General features: G+C 43.1%; 1 protein-coding gene across 1 annotated transcript; it reads right to left on the bottom strand.

Annotated features, from left to right (window-relative positions):
• Positions 1 to 2,877: 2,877 nt before the first annotated feature.
• LOC308162573 (zinc finger C3HC-type protein 1-like) lies at positions 2,878 to 16,661 on the bottom strand (the record flags this gene model as incomplete). Its single annotated transcript, XM_080536718.1, has 9 exons — positions 2,878 to 2,975; positions 3,594 to 3,860; positions 4,127 to 4,336; positions 9,813 to 10,137; positions 10,207 to 10,358; positions 10,965 to 11,092; positions 12,407 to 12,490; positions 12,687 to 12,840; positions 15,822 to 16,661. 9 exons carry the CDS (start codon positions 16,659 to 16,661, stop codon positions 2,904 to 2,906), a joined length of 2,232 nt encoding a protein of 743 aa, XP_080392844.1. The 3' UTR covers positions 2,878 to 2,903.
• Between the last annotated feature and the right edge of the window lie 2,498 nt (positions 16,662 to 19,159).

Below are 19,159 nucleotides of genomic sequence, written 5' to 3'. Positions count from 1 at the left end.
CGAGGATCAGCCTTGTGTCATCAGTGTTCACAGAAGACAGGCTTACAAATCTTCGATATGGGCGCGTGCACGCAGACATACGCAGCCCAGAAGAGTCGATCTGTCGAAATGAAGATACTCCACTCTGCAGGGGTACTACATTTGCGCAGCATTCCGAATTATTGATTTTTATGAAGACGGAGAAATAAGATGTAAAATAGTGCAATACTGACGCAATTAACAAGGCGAGGGAAATGGTTTGGCAAGAAATTGCTGACCGATTAAATGCGTAGGTCATACTAGCCCCAGTTATTGTTATATGTTCATATTTTAATAAATGAATATTACTACTGTGGTGATATCAGCAGCAGGCTACAAACCGTCATATCGCCACAATGGCCTAGTGGTACTGACTGCTGCCACAGGATTTATTCGTCATTTTTAGACGTGGTTCGAATCCCGCTTCAGACACACTTTTTACTGCATTTCGTTGTCTGAATCTAATCTAAAATCTCATCTAAAAAAGTATGTAGGCTATAAAATTATGGTGCAGGCTAATTTACAAGAATTGACACGATTACAATGGTGTTTGATGTCTTTGCATGAAATCTTCGGTTAAATGTAAAAAATAAATAAATGAATGACTTAGTCAAGTCTCGAACTCGCAACCTTTGGAACTCGAGTCCGCAGCCTTAACCACTACGCCAGCCAGACCGCTGTGATGACGGCAATGCAAGTTGAGACAATTACTTCTTTTTTTTTTTACACTCTTTTCTTTATTGATCTATCTATCACACTTTCAAAATATCAAGTTATCTATCACACAATCAAACTATCTATCGATCGATCACACTTTCAAAATATCAAATTATCTATCTATCACAGTCAAACTATCTAATCTATCTATCTCATGTGAAGTGGGAACTAATATTTCCTAAAAGACACATGAGGAACTTTCGTTCAGGGTTTAGTTTCCGCCTGTGAGCCTTTTTTGACGCACGGATGACTATAGCCTGTGTTTTAGCCTGGTCGGGACCAGGCTAATTATATCTGACTCAGAAGGAGCTCAACCAAGCAGCGAATTATTTGAGCCACATTGATGGCACCGAACGCAAGCTAACATTTTCGAGGCTTAGAACTTTATCGAGGCTTAGAACTTTATCGAGCTTTGTGGAATAGGGCCCAGGAGTTACACAAACATTAACACACAACCCAACATGTGGAATATGCTACAATGTAACGGTCATTATGTGCTTAACGCATATCCATTTGGTGTAGGCCTATTCGCAATTCTCTAGTTTGATTGTCACATCCGTAAAAATAACATTTAGAAAGAGAGTAGAATGACTATTTGATGATCACATACATCAGTGAAAGTTAGCTTTGCACAGAAAGTTTGGGTAATATTGCATTTCAAATGCATGTTTTATAACAACTTTTCCTGGAAAACGTTATGGACGTGACATTGGCTGTCCTGTAAAAGCACATAACTTTAACCAGGTTCAACAGTTGAAGGAAAAACTCAAATTACACAATTGATTTACATATTGCTACACCAGCCTCTCATCTCTAAAGGAGAGGCTGGAGAATTGGTGCGGGTGAACATTTAGGCCTTTATCCCCCTTCAAGAAATCATGCAATTACGTTTATTTAAAAAGTAGTTTTTTTTATGTTTGTGATTCCTGTTGTAGTGGGGGTAAATATGCAATTTCATAAATCATTTGGTCAGCTTAATTCTGTACTCCAAAATATCGACCTTGATGATACATTTTAAAGTGATTTTGTTATAAAAAGTGTTACTTTTTTTTTTTCATGGTGAGGGTGACATTTACATGGAATTGCCCTCCACTGTTCTGGCTAAGGTGTGGTTACCCTTTCTTCATAACCGTTTTTCTTTCTTTGCATCAGCACCCCTAGAGATGTAACTTAAGTTGAAATAGGCCTAACAGTAACACTGCCAGTGCTGATAGGGACAAAGACAATAACATCTGGAATATGACAAAGGCAGAAAGGATCTACTTTGACAAAAGGGAACACACGAGGGTGTTGCACATGTGAAAGTACAGAATTCAACAGTGGAAAAAGTACAATGAAGGTTCCTGAAAACCCCCAAAACAACTCTCATCAGTCTCCATCTCAGAAATGTATTTCCCAGTAAGTGAAATATAATCCGATAAATGACAGCTCACAGCCTTTTGTCACTTAAATAAACAGCTAAGCCTTAAGTGGGAGTCAATCAAACATTACACTGATAACACAGAGGAAAACCATAAGGTATCGAAAGAACAAAGAGATCCACTTTTCGATAGTGACAACCAACCTACGATTATTATGAAATAGAAAAAAGGTACCCAGCCTAGTGTCACGGTAGAGACAGAGTTAGGACAATACAATCTGAGAAGATAATGCCAATTAATATCAGACAGTCAGCCAGAGACATAAAGGTATACTCGTTATGAAAATGCTTTATGTAAACAAATGTGGTAGCTAGTCAACACAAGAGAATCCATGTAAACTGTCTTCATCAAAACAGGTTAGATTAAGAATCTAAGAATCTAATTTAACAATCTAAGAATCTAAGAATCTAATTTAACAATCTAAGAATCTAATTTAACAATCTAAGAATCTAATTTAACAATCTAAGAATCTAACTTAACAATCTAAGAATGAAGAATCTAAGAATCTAACTTAACAATCTAAGAATCTAATTTAACAATCTACGAATCTAACTGAACAATCTAAGAATCTAAGAATCTAACTGAACAATCTAAGAATCTAAGAATCTAACTTAACAATCTAAGAATCTAACTTAACAATCTAAGAATCTAATTTAACAATCTAAGAATCTAAGAACCAACAAGGAAGAAACAATCAATGGAGAGCGTCTTGATCTCTGGAGCGGGAGGCTGGAGAGACGACGGCGTCTACTGGACCGGGGAGGCGACCTGCCACTGGCGGAATATAGCAAACACCCTCTTTGACTTGTCGTGCAGATCCTGGAGGACAGAGAGAACACACAACACAACCTTAGATCCTGGAGGACAGAACGAACACACACAACCTTAGAAATGGTATGTTCATATTAAGAGGCATGAAAGGAATCCTGAAACGGTGAAATGCAAACGACATTGCCCTAACAGTAGACAAGGCTTGATTTCGGGTGGCTTGGCTTAGCTTAGCTCCCGGGAAAAGCACATTAAATACACCCTCTCCTGAGAGGTTGTGGGTTCCAGCCCTGCTCTCCAGAGAGGTTGTGGGTTCCAGCCCTGCTTGGCCTATTCTGTACCGTCATGCCCTCATCTGTACCTTCCTACTTTACATTTACATTTTTGGCATTTAGCAGATGCCTTATTCCAAAGCGACTTACAATCAATACATTTGAATACTAAGCAAGTGAATCATCAATCCACCAGTCGTAGCAGGAAGAGTAATCCAGCTCAGGCCCGGGGCCACTGATAGAAGGAAAAACCTTCTTCTAAACCTAGGTTGTTGTTTTTTTATTTTATTTTATATATTTAGACACTGGAGAAACAGTACAATCCTACTGTACCTTCCTACTGTCTCTATCAATGTGAAAAAACAACAACAACTTGTTGTTGATGTTGGACCATCACCTGTGCGGGACTGGATCCAACCGGGCTCGTAACCTTCTTCATGGGGAGGAGGAGCTTGAGCGCGGCCTTCCAGCCCTGCTGCTGTAGATCTGCGTCTCCGTCTGGGGCGGTGGGGTTCTGGGCGGGCCTGGTTCCGTCTGGGGCGGTGGGGTTCTGGGAGGTGGAGTTCTGGGCGGGTCGGGTGTTCTCCTTCCCTCCGTTCACCCAGGGGCACCAGTGTCTGTGCTGCAGCAGGGGGTCAAACACGTTCCTATGGGCGGAGCCCTCCTGAAACTACACAACAGAGCGCTGGTTCAACAGGTGATCAAAGCATACAAGATACCCTACCCCTCAGATACATTAGATCAAGGGAACATTGGCACTGCTTATCAATCTGATTGATGTTGTAAAGATTATTAAGGGAATATTGTCAACCATCGATGAACAAATGTCAGAAGGAATCAGACTGAATTATGTCTCGTCTACTCTTTCTCGCACGCGCGCACTCGCACTCGCACTCGCACTCACACACAGCTACTCATATAGGGTCTTACAAAGCTATTGGCGACGAGGCACAGACGTTTGGGGTTGCGCAGCGGGCTGGAGGTACAGTCCCCCCCCGTGCCTCCATCTCCATCTCCCGGTCCTTGACCGCGTGTGGCCGGCCTCTTCCCCTTGGCCAGGGGGCTGGGCGGCTCCTCGCTGGGGCTGGGAGAGTCTCGGCTGCGTTTACGGCCCACCAGAGGGGACGGACTCTCCTCGGCCTGCAAGCACACGCAACAGAGAGAGACACGATCGGATACGTTGTACCTTTGACAGGGTATACACAGGAATCTTGAGGTTAATTTGAAAGTGACAGTTGGATCTAAGTGACAGTTGACACTAGAACAGCCGTGTCTATGTTACCTACTCAGGGTATATACAGGAATCTTGAGGTTAATTTCAATACCTTTCTAAGACTTTTTAAAGACCTTGTCAATATTTTTCCAGACCTCACCGCCACTTCGAGCTGTAACCGTTTACATCAGTGACACCTTTAACTTAACAGTTTTAGTTTGCAATAGACTAGACCACTATCATACAACAGAATTTCCGGTTCACCTTTGTTTTTGAATAAAACTAATAAATTCACGAACTTTTACTAAAAGTTTTTAGGACTCAAACTCTTTGGACAGAGTCTAATTCAGAAAAATACCAACAAAATTCAAGACCTCATAAAATCATGATAAGACTTTTTAATACTTATTACAGGTCTTGATTTTCCCAAAATTGATTAATCAACTTTTAATACTTTTCAAGACACTGCGGATACCCTGTTATACCTTTGAACATTCAGAAGCTCCCCAGAGTAGGGGAAGGATAGAAAAAAGGTTTGTTGGAGTATCTGCTTTATCCACCTAAAGCCATCTCTGTCAAGTTGAGCCTTGCTTTCAGGGATTAAAGCAAAAACAAAATCTCCTGACGGAAAAAAAAATTCTGGCCAAATCGGGGCCGGTGCGGTGGCTTTCCGTGCGCAAAGCGCGCGTGCGATTTTCCGTTCTACGTTCTAATGCTTTGACTTTTCTTTCGAAAAATGTAAATACATTTCCGCGTTGTAGAAAATCAATGACACATCGCTAGTCAACTAACACAGCTTGTTTTGTGAGCCTGCTAAACAATGTACAGTAGTGTTCTAGTTAACTAGGTAGCAGTCCAATCCATTTTGTTGCAGTGTTTTGGACTTGAATAGCGAGTTTGTGTTGTGATTCTCAACAACGTTGAAACTTAGTTTCGCCCTTTTCCATATTTTTTTATAATAAATGTGTGGACTGACGATGTAGTGCAGCCTAACTTATTCTAATAATGATTTAACATACTTTTATTGTGATAATTATTCCCTCCTCCTCCCAGACAAGGTCACATTATTATTGGATTGGTTGTTTGCGTGTCGGGTGAAGTTAGCTAAACATTTAACATGCTAGCTAGCAAGAGAAACATAATGTCACTCTCCAAAGGTCTAAAGAGGAAAGTTGACGGTGAAAACAGGGCATTTAACAGTTAATCAGCCGTGAGGTGTTAAACAGCACCAGTGAGTACAAAAGAAAATCTACCTTTGCACTCGATCAAATTTCAGGACCCTCCTTTCATGACTTTTCCTAGATATGTGCGTTCTACCACCCAGCATCTTTACATTTTCAAAATCGAGTTAGTATAAAGCGATTTTGCAGTATTTCTGTGTGTGTCTGTGTATTTGCCTTGGGATTCGGCTGCCATCTTTTTCTCCAAGGCTGCAATTCTCTTTTATATCAGCAGAGGTAGCAAGGGGGCACACACTGTGCTCAACCTTCAGGCTTCAGTGCTGAATTAGATACAGTGGATAAGACTGATATTTGTAACATAATGTGTTTATATATAGGCTATATATAGCAATAGTGATACATAAGATATGTATATGTACAGACAGTTATGAAAATGATAAACTGTACAGTATGTCTCCCAATCCCTTCAGATTTGTTGGAGCTGAGGGTTTTTTTTCACAGCGGGTTTACCCAAGTTCCATGCAATAGTGATAAGATATTATGATATGTGTAGCCTATGTACAGTTATGAATGATACACTGCACAGTATGTACCTATCAAGCTGTGTGGTATTACATAGGTACCACAGCAAAGTAGTTCATCAACGAATATTATATAACAAACGGATATTTATAATATTGTATATAATGTATTTTTTGTATATCACTGTAGACCACGTTGTAGTAGTAGCCAATTGCAGAGTATATTCATTATTTTGTTTGTTTGAATCCTCACTGTGTTCATGTTGTGCAGTGAACAAACAATTGTTGGGAGAATAAACTGTCTCTTGCCTTGAAATGTGTACATCAAATAAAATGATGTCGGCGATGATTATGCGTGTAATCATATAACGAACTGATATTTCTGAGTGGGGCAGTCCCAGATATAGTGAAGAAAGACAGGAAAGTAAGGAGAAGAAGGGAGAGAGTATTGACAATTGATAATAAGATATTGATAATGTAGGAATAAGTGTGTTCATATGCAAACATATTCAATGGCATGTAATTAGTAGGCAATTGTTTATCACAGATGAATCCTGACAATTGATGGTTGATGCATGGGGGAGGGTCATCTTATTCTCAATGATCTCTTTCTGATCGTTTCCGATCACCACACAAAGGATGCCTCCAACAAGCCCTTCAAACCATCCCCCACCAGAATCAACGATATAACGAACGGATATTTCTGAGTGGGGCAGTCCCAGATATAGTGAAGACAGACAGGAAAGTAAGGAGAAGAAGGGAGAGAGTATATTGACAATTGATAATAAGATATTGATAATGTATTTCGCTGTCGACCAAAATCGTTTGAAATTACGTGCTTGTGCATTGAATGACACTATGTACAGCGCTGTCAATTTTCAAATAATGCAATAGGCTATATATATGAATGTTCAGTTGTGATATGAAGTAGCCAACAATTCTCATGTCGACCATGATAATAATAGGCTACAACAAGGTTGTACATAGATATACGCAGATTCATATTTGGATAGTTGATTTTGGCACCATTAGCCAATTGCAGAGAGTATACATTATTTTGTTTGTTTACTGCACATTATAAATGAAATGATGTGTATTAATTATTTTGTTTGTTTGAATCCTCACTGTGTTCATGTTATAATGTTTAGTGAACGAACAATTGTTGGGTGTTTGCCACAAATCGGAATTCTCTTGCCGTGAAATGTGTACTCAATAATTTTGGAACTTTTTACTTATTGAGCCTGCACTGTTTTATGTTTTTTATTGAATGTTTTTCTGTTTTCTGTACTGAATGTTTTCTGCCCTAACTGAGCTGTTTGACAACAAAATTTCCCCATTGGGGACAATAAAGGTTTTCAATCAATCAATCAATCAATAAGACATGCGCTCTGCGCTGCGGGCTACATTTGATTATGTAATCATCAACGATTGATTAGTAGGCCATTGTTTATCAAAGATGAATCCTGACAATTGAATGCCATTTGAGATCGAGACTCGGTAGCCTAATAGTGATAATGAGTTCAATCTGTAAACAGTTATCATCTCAATAGGACGGCCAATGTAATGCGTTGTTTTTTGATTTTGCATTCCTTGTTTCGTGGTAAACTAATCTCTTTCTGATCGTCCCGTTCACAAAAACCTAAGGTGCATAAGTCACGTAATATGGTGAAATAAATGTTCGTTCAGACAATACAACATATATTGAAAAATATGATGATGAATACATGTGGGATGGAGGTACGGGATGATATGTGGCATGTCCGCTCGCCAACTAAAGCACTTGGTTATAAACATACTACTCTGTTTCTAACAAGTAGGCACAAACAAAATCACTGTATGGGACAACTCGTTTCTAAGTTACAAACTTCTGAGTTACAATCACTGGATGTTGATGGGGGGAGGGTTGATGGCTCTCGATCGTTTCCGATCAACGAACAAAGACATCGGGTTTCCCCCGCTCCACCACGTCCCAACGGTGTGTTTCTGTAACCATTTTCTCCTCCTTCAAGTCGCTCCTCTCAGGAGACCACTATTTATAAATAATAATCCACAGATAGGCACAGTCACAGTGCTACATGAAAATATCTAGCCACACACCACATATCATAGCTCCGCCCTATATGTATTTATCATCATATTTCTCAATATAAAACGGAGGTACAATATATGGCAGATATATGTATGGTATATTATGGCAGTTTCTGGCGCCTGTCCCGTTCTGTTGTTCAAAGAATATAATATAAAACGCATCACATGTTTGTCATTGTGTGAAAATACAGATACCTGTTCCACACAGCTTCAGATTCCAAGGAAATTACTTGGAACTATGTGTGAAAGGGACAACATTGCAATATATATATATTACAGTTATTTTTTAATAATGCTAATCAACTTTCATTCGTTAGTAATGAAAACTCCCGCAGTCTCGATCAATCTCCTAGATCAATCTCCTCTCCACTTACGTTACATACATGCATACGTTATTATATATATATATATATATAACATGCATAACAACTAAGACATGCGCTCTGCGCTGCGGGCAGTGGGGAGAGGGTTGATGGTCCCCCGCGGTGTGTTTCTTTTGCGTGTTCACGCTTCTTGCGTGACATCGCCATCCAGCGATTTTTGTGGGTCAGTACACACACCCCCATTGTGATTAGTGGTCGTGTGATTCCACACCTCGTCGCGCTTTAGTAGGTAAAAAAACGTCGGCGCCTCCAGTGTTAAACAGGAATGGACAGCGAACTATGCGTTCATCCTACCTGGTTTCATCAATGCAAAGCCGTTGTGAGACTCACATTTTCCGTGCTCACAATGAATGTTCCCTTCCACCTATATATGCGAGTCGTCCTTTTCATCAATGAATGCGATAAAGACGGACTAGAGGAATCGATTGGTGCATAAAAACCTTGAGAACTGCCGGATTAAAGTGACGTCCATAATAATAATAAGAAATAATAATACATTAGATTTATAGCGCTTTTCCAGACACTCAAAGACGTCCATATCACCAGATAACAAATAGTGACCGATGGGAGATGCCAGTTTTCTCATTATGTGAGATTTAATAGCCTAATATTATTTTTTCTATTTTTAATGAATGGCTCATTGTAATTATTATCCCTAGTAAGGTAGCGTGTTTGCTCTGTCGTTTCAGGAGCATATAGGCTAAGCCTATGCACCACCACCCCTCGCCCTCCATGATCAAGCGGATTCAGTTGTTTTTTTTGCGCCGATTTTGTTGTCAATGTTTTTCATCAAATTAAACTGCATTTGCTTTGTTACTGTTCACATGTGTGGTGCAGTCACATTCACATAGCCTATAAGTAAACATTAAGTTTGAATGATTTACTGACCTGGCGTTACTTTTTTCAAACTACACACCGCATGTCGGCTATTTCAGCACCACGCGTTGTCCACCTACTTATCACTATGAGGGGTTCAGCGTCAGTGCACCCCGCTGCAAGTTACTGTCGCATAGTTGTAGCCAATAAAGGCCTATATGTAGGCTATATAGGCTATTATATATCATTTATATACCTAATACAGACATCAAAATAGATTGTATGCCTCTACAAATCATATTACACCAGGTAAAATCCGTCACAACTTGGAATAAATCCGTCGCAATTTGGAATAAATTGACGGAAATACGTCGTAGCGACGGAGAACTTTAATCCCTGTGCTTTGAGGCCTACCTGCTCAGAGCCTTGGGAGCGGGTAGTATCCTGGCTCCGCAGCTTCATGCGGCTGGGGGTGGAAGACAGGGAGGGTGAGGGTGAGGTGGGGGTCAGTCTGTCCCCCCCCCGGCCCTCCTGGGCAGGCAGCGGTGTGGGTGGGGGAGTAGAAGGGACGGGGGTGAGGGTGTTGCTGTCTTCCTCCCCCGCTGTTGTTGCCTCCATCTGATGGAAGTTCCACAAGGGAACTTTGCGCATGCAGAAAGTGCAGGTGAGGATGGGCAGGCTTATGTTGTGCAGAGCTGGGCTGTGAAAGTAACGGGAGGAAGTCGAGTGAGACAAAAATGTTGGCATGAATACAAACATTTCTTATTTTTTATTTAATTTTTATAGGACATTGTTGTTCATGTCTAACCTCCCAGCCCAGCCACAGAGGGCCACGATGCAGGCCGCCACTTGGGTCGCCACTGATGCCTCGGACGTGGACTTAAGAGGGGACCTGCCCTGCTTCTTATGCTCATCCTCGATCAGCTGCAGTAGAATACTAATGACGTCTTCGGTCAAAGACTACAAAAAACAAAAAACAAAGTAAGAGTTAATTGGCAAAGTTACGCCCGTGACGTGAAATTGTAGTGAGTCAGGAGGATTAAAAGGGTAAAAACCAAACGGGCTCCACCTAGGGTTCATAGAACTCCTGCCTTCACTTAAAACCCTTCCGGTCATGAGAAGATCTATTTTTAGTACAGTCCTCCTATATGTAAAGGCCAATGCACACGGCGTGCGATTTTGTCGCACGACAACATTCGATTCTCAATTCACACCACCGAAGTCGGACCAGGCAGGCTGATTGCTATAGGCTCTACCAATATTGCTTGCCTTGCTTCCACAATTTCTACAAGATACAACAGGGCATATTGTGCCTACATGCTCGATTGTTATTATTATGTAATATAGGTGTCTTGTAATCCCATATGAGATGGGCCGTGTTGTTGACTTCGGTGGTGTGAATTGAGAATCGAATGTTGTCGGGCGACAATATCGCATCGCACGCCGTGTGCATTGTCTCATTCAAAACAATGAAATTGAATTCGGCGGTGCGACAAAATTGCACGCCGTGTGCATTGGCCTTAACTGTCCACAGACAAGTAGGAACAACATGGCCGCCGCCCTCACCATGGTTTTGAGCGTCTCTGGCTTCATGGCTGGCAGCTGCTGTTCCAGCAAACAGGCGCTCTGGAAGCGCTGGATGAAGGCACTGAGCAGCACCGAGGGCTCGCTGGCAGGAACCAGCCAGAACCGGTCTGAAATGACAACACACACACAACCACATTTGTAGCAACACAACCATAGTAAGTAAGTAAGCCTTGAGAACCGATGGTTCGCCAGAATAATGGCCCTAATCTCCTGTTTCTTTTTTGTTTTTTCAAGTTATTTTTTCTGAGTGGGGCAGTCCCACTCATATTTTAACATTTTATTGACAGATACAGTAGAGATTTAGACAGGAAGGGTGGGTGAGCAGTGTTTCCTCTACATGCATTTCATCGTGGCGGACCGCCACGATGGAATTTCCTCCGCCACCATTCAGATTTCTCAACCCCCAAAAAAAAAAAAATTTAGGCCGCTTTTCAGACCTTCACAGCGCTAGACACACCCACAAGCGCTGAAACTGGACCAGTCCGTGTGTGTCGCGAGTATTGAACTTGAGGCTGCGTTCGTAAATTCGCTCTGAGAGCCCCGGAGCGCACACTGGGTTCAACGTCATAAAGGGACCAAGTCATTTGATTGGACAAGAGGCATTCCGTGAGTGCTGATCAGATTTCCAGAGCGTATTTACGAACGCGCCCTGGCTGTCACCCGAACACCGCGAGCTAGCGTAGTGTAGTGTAGTATAGGATGCGTAGTGTAGTGTAGTGTAGGATGGAGAGAGAGAGGAGAAGCCTCTCTATGTGTTACCTATGTCCAGTGTACTAGAACCACTCTAACAGGAGTGTTTGTCCGTGAATAACACCGGCTATGCCCGGGGTAGAAACACAAGACTATAGCTGGATAAGGTCTACAGGTCTACACAGTCATTTTAAGCCGTCGACCAGCCCTCTACGACCACGGGAAGTCATGTTAAAAGTGAAGATACTTCTGTTAAACTAAGCTAAGCTAAACATCGCTAATCGCTAACTCCCTCCTGGGCTTAAAGTGACAAGTAATAACGTTGTGAAAAAAAACGTCAGATCAGTGTTTTTGTTTTTATTGACAACGGAATTACATGCTGGAAAAACATGCAGACACAGACAATAAGAGACACACGGGAGAAGTACAGGAAAACATTTTATTTTTTTGGGCCATCCTCGAGTTTTGGCTGAAATTACGTCGTTGTTTTGAGCGCGCGTGCGCGTTTCATGCGCGTGCACGCGAAAAATCGCAAGCGCGCTGCGCGCGCGCGGTCAGCACTACCCGCCACCATTGTAAAAATTCCTGGAGGAAACACTGGTGAGAGAGAGAGGAGGGATGACATGCAGGATATGTCCCCGGCCGGAATCGAACCGGGGACCCTGCGGTTACATGGTCAACGCTTAACCCGCTACGCCACCTAAGCGCCCCTGAATAAAAGAGGATCTTACCTGGGCATGGAAAGTCTGGCCAAGGACAAAACTTTGCATGCTGTGTCTGGAGTTGCCCTGTTATCTCTTCTAGGCGGGACTCATCTATGAGAGAGAGAGATGGGGTTGAACAAGACCGTCCAAGAAAACATTTGGCCCAAACTTCTTACGATAATCTTAATTTCACTACTGATTAATTATCTAGAGAAGAATTTCCCAAAAGTAATATCTTAGAGGCTTATGCAACAATGTATAGAACAGTGGTGAAGGAAGTGCTGTCAAACAACAAAGTGTTGCTCACATTTCTCGTAGTCCAGAGACGGTTGGAGAGATGCGCAGAGAAAGGCCTCGCAGCTGGAACACTTGAGCATGTCGTCGCTCACGTTGACCCAGCCGTAGCTGGCGCACCTCAGCGGTGACAGAGTCCTGGGCTTTCCCGCCCATTTCAGACAGTGCTCACGCTAAGGAAACGTTTTACAGAAGGAAGCTGCACAGTAAAAAGAATGCCTCAGCCATGAGTATGAGTAAAGAAAAATGTTATATCTTTGCACTCGATCAAATTTCAGGACCCTCCTTTCATGTCTTTTCCTAGATATGTGCGTTCTACCACCCAGTATCCTTACATTTTCATTATCACATCAGGATAAGCTAATATAAAGCTATTTTGCAGTTTTTCTGTGTAGGAAGCAGGCTTATTTACAAGCGACCAACTAGTGGTCGTTTGTGTGTAAATAGCAGCTTGAGGATTGTAAAGACTAGAGGCGGCTCTTATAGTAGGTAAAATAGACACGGCTGTTCTAGTGTTAAAGAGATGAATATGTGAAGGCTGTGTGCTGAGCCCTCTCCTCTACTCCGTCTTCACCTACGACTGTGTGCCGATGCACGGCTCTAACTTCATCATCGAGTTGGCAGATGGCACCACGGTGGTCGGCCTGATAAGTAACCATGACAAGTTGGCCTACACAGGGAGGTGGTACAGCAGCTGATGGTGTGGTGTGCCAACAACAACTTGGCCCTCAACACCAGGAAGACCAAGGAGATCATTGTGGACTTCAGGAAAACTGAGGGCTGCGTACACTACCCCATCCACCAGGATCCTGACCAACTTCTACCGCTGCACCATTGAGAGCATCCTAACAAACTGCATCATAGTGTGGTACAGCAACTATCCTACCGGAAGGCCCTGCAACAGGTGGTGAAAAACACCCAGCGTGTCATTGGCACCAAACTTCCTACCATCGAGACCCTCCAGGCAGCCTAATGTCGCGGAGGGCGGCAAACATCATCAAGGATACGGTATGTTTGATCCCCTATCATCTATGAGATTCAGGAAGTACAGGATCATTAGGTCCCATACCAGCAGGCTACAGAACAGCTTCAGGCCGACAATACAGTGTGCGCTGCGCTGTTCCGGCTGTTTATTGTTACTAGCAATATGTCTAATTGAGTCAACTCATATTATGCTTACCATCACCAAGTTCTCCCATACTGTGCTTTTGGACTAGTATAGTATCGTATTTTCCGGACTATAAGTCGCACCCGAGTATAAGTCGCAGCAGGCCAAAAATGGGTCATGAAGAGGAAAAAACCACATATAAGTCGCACTGGACTATAAGTCGCATGGTTCAAGGGAACGGGCTTGGCGGAATCAGCGGGGAAAGAAGACCCTGTTGAGCTTGACTCTAGTCTGGCACTGTGAAGAGACATGAGAGGATTTGTAAGCCCAGGAAGGACATAATTCACGTTAAAACTTCTTCTGAAAGGTTAGAAATACTTAAATTATCGAGTGTAAAGCCAGGGCTAGCTAGCGCGTTGCTAACGAAGGTTAGCAAAATGGCGTCGCGGGAGCAAGCAAACAGGATGGAACAGCCTCTGAAAGGTAATAAATGACTTTAATATCGTGTATAACGTTCATAATAGCGTGTATAACGTTCATAATATAGTGCTTAATGTCCACATTGTCGAGTGTAACGACTATTTATCGTGTATAAGGCCATGACAAAGATAGCTTGGTGAAAAACGGAAGTAGTTAGGATGAAGGGCGGCCTACAAACAATGCAACATTGAACAGCCTCTGAAAGGTAATAAATGACTTTAATATCGTGTATAACGTTCATAATATCGTGTATAAGGTCCATAATATCATGTTTAATGTCCACATTGTCGTGTGTAATGTCCACATTGTCGAGTATAATGGCTATTCTATCGCGTATGTGGCGCTAGCGGAAGTAGCAAAATAGCCTCGCGGGGGTAACTTAGCAACATAGAACAGTCTCTGGAAGGAATAAATGACTTTAATATCGTTTATAACGTCCATAACATTGTGTATAAGGTCCATAACATCATGTTTAATGTCCACATTGTCGTGTTTAATGTCCACATTGTCAAGTATAATGGCTATTCTATCGTGTATGAGGCGCTAGCGGAAGTTACTCCTTGGTTCATGTCAGTCAGAGATTACCGTATGTCAGTTCATGTCAGTCAGAGATTATGAATTATTGATATATAAGTCGCACCTGACTATAAGTCGCAGGACCAGCCAAAGTATGAAAAAAACCGCGACTTATAGTCCGGAAAATACGGTATGTTTATATCAACAGTAATCAAGTGCTTTAGTTGGCGTGCGAACTTGGTGATGGTAAGCATAATACGAGTTGACTCGCTGTTAAATTAATGTGAAAGATATGATGATAAATAAATACATAAAACGGAGGTATGATATATGGCAGATATATATGGTATATGGCAGTCTCACACGCCTGTCTCATTCGAATTCACGTCTACTACGTTCCAGTTCTGCATCCAGTTGAATGTGTGTTTCAAGAAGCTCGTGCAAACCCGGGAATGCCATTGACGTGTGAAAAGGCACAACACGGTAATCGTAGGGCATTTAGCTCATGTGTGAACAGCGAAAATCACTGGCGGACCCAGGTTGGGATTCCATGTAATTTACAGGGAACTATGTGTGAAAGGGCCTAATGACTCTCAGTATCCCCCCCCCCCCACACACTTTTTACCCTTTGCACTACTGCTGTTTACAATACGCCTTTGTACATACTGTATTATTGCACATTGCACATACCTCTTTGATATAGCCTCTTTTATACATCTGTACATTACATACTGTACATAAGCTACCATAACTGTGCATAGCTCATAACTGTATATACTTCTAAACTGACTGTACATACCATACTGTACCTATCACTATCATTGTCATGTTTTCATATCAAGTTCTTATATCACTATTTGCACTTCTGGTTAGATGCTAAACTGCATTTCGTTGTCTGGTACTTGTACTCTGCAATGAAGTTGAATGTAATCTAATGTGAAAGGGGAATCTGGACATCTATTGGAAAGTGTGCAAGCATAAGAAGCACTTTAAACTAAAACTTCACACAAAAATCCACGAGAATGACACTGGGAAGGATATTGAATAGGACTCCACTCTTGTGAAAAAGGCATCTCTGTTGGCTGCTTGGCGCGGGGCTTGAGTCATGGCATCTGTGTTGTCTGCTTGGCACGGGGCTTGAGTCATGGCATCTGTGTTGTCTGCTTGGCACGGGGCTTGAGTCATGGCATCGGTGTTGTCTGCTTGGCACGGGGCTTGAGTCATGGCATCTGTGTTGTCTGCTTGGCACGGGGCTTGAGTCATGGCATCTGTGTTGTCTGCTTGGCACGGGGCTTGAGTCATGGCATCTGTGTTGTCTGCTTGGCACGGGGCTTGAGTCATGGCATCTGTGTTGTCTGCTTGGCACGGGGCTTGAGTCATGTTGTCTGCTTGGCACGGGGCTTGAGTCATGTTGGCTGCTTGGCACGGGGCTTGAGTCATGTCTCTGTTGTCTGCTTGGCACGGGGCTTGAGTCATGCTGTCGCACGGGGCTTGAGTCATGCTGTCGCACGGGGCTTGAGTCATGCTGTCGCACGGGGCTTGAGTCATGCTGTCGCACGGGGCTTGAGTCATGCTGTCGCACGGGGCTTGAGTCATGCTGTCGCACGGGGCTTGAGTCATGCTGTCGCACGGGACTTGAGTCATGCTGTCGCACGGGGCTTGAGTCATGCTGTCGCACGGGGCTTGAGTCATGCTGTCGCACGGGGCTTGAGTCATGCTGTCGCACGGGGCTTGAGTCATGCTGTCGCACGGGGCTTGAGTCATGCTGTCGCACGGGGCTTGAGTCATGCTGTCGCACGGGGCTTGAGTCATGCTGTCGCACGGGGCTTGAGTCATGCTATCGCACGGGGCTTGAGTCATGCTGTCGCACGGGGCTTGAGTCATGCCGTTTGGTGATGCCACTGTGTTCAAATCCCCCTGAGCTCTGAAACGAAGAAGAAAGAAATCATGTGTTAGGAAGCCAGGGTTCTACCATTAAACACAGTATACATTCTCAACATAAATACAGGCCTACGTCACCCGTACACAGAACGATCTCAGAAAGTACAGTGTGTACCCTAGTGGGGCACATGACACGAGCATCATTTATGCACACACATGTGGATCCATGTGAGCCCACCAAACACAGACAAACACATGAAATCGAATTAACCAAATATAGACAGTAGTGTTGTCACGATACCAATATTTTACCCTGCGATACTATACCAGCCCAAGTATCACGATACTGAGTAGTATCGCGATACCGCGGCACTTTTGTAACACTTTTTATTTTTATGAACATGCAATGTATTTATACAAGTTACAATAACTTAATGAGTGGTGCATGAATAACATGCATTTAATGCATTACACTGTAACTCTACAGGTAAGTAAAAGTACTGAAACCGATATTTTTGTGAATAACATGTTTATTAATAAGTAGTTTGAAACATCAAACAGACCAACTGGCCTTTTGCAAGAGTATAGCAAAGTAGGTGTGTGTGTGTGTGTGTGTGTGTGTGTGTGTGTGTGTGTGTCTGTCTGTGTGTGTGTCTGTCTGTCTGTCTGTCTGTCTGTGTCTGTATGTATGTCCGTCTGTGGGGTCTTTTTCACGAACTTGAAAAGTAAAAGCAAACACTGGCATATCAAAAATATAGAGGGCTACTTCCAAACTGTAGCTCAAGACTTAACTCAACTTAAGAAAACTCAGTGGTTTTAATTTTCTAGTTAATGCCCACTGAGCTCGCAGGAACCATAGGAACAACGTTTGAGGTTGCTAACCTGTTAGCCGACAAAGCTAACGCGATGGGTAGTCGCGAAAAAGGCTGCGTTCGTCAATTCGCTCTGGAAATCTGACCCGCACTCGCGGAACGCCTCTCGTCCAATCAAACGAATCGGTCGCTCTGTGACGTTGCACCCAGTGTGCGCTCCGGCGCTCTCGGAGCGAATTGACGAACGCAGACGAAAGTGTTTCTCTCATGACAGTGTCGCGAGCCAGTCTTGTCCTCATTAGCAGAACCAGTGAATTTGGTAATAGAGGTAACACATTGCCCCGCTGGTACCGTGTTCAACACGGTAGTATAGTATTCCACGGTAGTACCGTTGTATAAAGCTTATGGTATAGTAGGCACCGTGACATTTTGGCACCGCGGTATATCGTTGGTACCGGTATATCGTGCAACACTAATAGACAGTGATGTGATCTTCATGCGTTAGAACATTAAACTATGTTGCATGAAGCTGGATCCTAAGGTGGAACGTTAAAAAACATTGGGGGGGTTTATTGACGTTGCACATAACGTGCAGAGTTGGTGACGTTACGCAGGGCTTGACATTAAGCTTTTTCAGGTACTTGTCCTTCGGACAAGTGAACTTATCTTTTACTTGTCCGAGAGCTCAAGTTACTTGTCCAAATCCAAAGATTTTGAAAAAGCAATAATATGAATAATAATATATTATACTCTCACCGGCCACTTCATTAGGTACACCTTTTCAACTGCTTGTTAACGCAAATATCTAATCAGCCAATCATGTGGCAGCAATTCAATGCATTTAGGCATGTAGACATGGTCAAAATTATCAAACAGTGACTTGTAAAAGCGGTCAGCAAAAGTAGGACTTCCCCACTCACCCCCTGTCCTTCCATTCACACAATTCCGACAGGTGAACAGCTGATTTCACCACTACCACCGACGTAACACTGACGCACCACCAACACCACGTGACCCGAATCCCTGCACGTGACCCACAATCCAACAGCGAATAACAAACAACAACAGACAACAGTACAACCCATACCTGGCGCCTACACCCGCCTCTGTCTCTATGTCAGTAAGGCTGCCACGATTAGTCGACTAGTCACGACGACGTCGACTATCAAAATCGTCGCCGACATATTTGGTAATCGCCGTAGTCGCATGTTTTTTTGGAGCTGAAATAAGCGTTTTTTTGTTTTGTTTTGCCTAGCACCAGGGGAGCCCCCCCTCCCAAATTTCGTTGTTTGGTACCTGTACTATATCAATGACAATAAAGACCATTCATTTCATTCGATAAGCATTCGTTTTTCTTCCCTGAAGCTGCCACTGGCTAGCGTCTCCCAGTGTCTTTGATGTACATGCGCAGTGTCGGTCATCCGGGGCACACGTGACTTCCCCGGAAAAACAAACAGAGAAATGTCTTCCTGTCCTCGTACCTCTAAAGTGTGGGAGCATTTCAACCACAACGTTGAAAAGCTGAACTCGCTTATCATGGCAGCACGTCTATGATGCGCGAGCATCTAAAAAGGAAGCACGTTGTGGCAGATGACGAGGAAGACGATGGCTCGTCTCGGTAAGCTAGTTAGCTTGTTATTGGCTAACGATATCGTTACGTTAAAAGCCTTCTTACATTATTTTACGTTG

This window comes from Nansenia antarctica (assembly GCF_963989245.1).
Source record: "Nansenia antarctica genome assembly, chromosome: 7".
Taxonomy (NCBI): Eukaryota; Metazoa; Chordata; class Actinopteri; order Argentiniformes; family Microstomatidae; genus Nansenia; species Nansenia antarctica.
The sequence above is the reverse complement of the archived record's forward strand: the minus strand, read 5'-3'. Positions and strand labels throughout refer to the sequence as shown.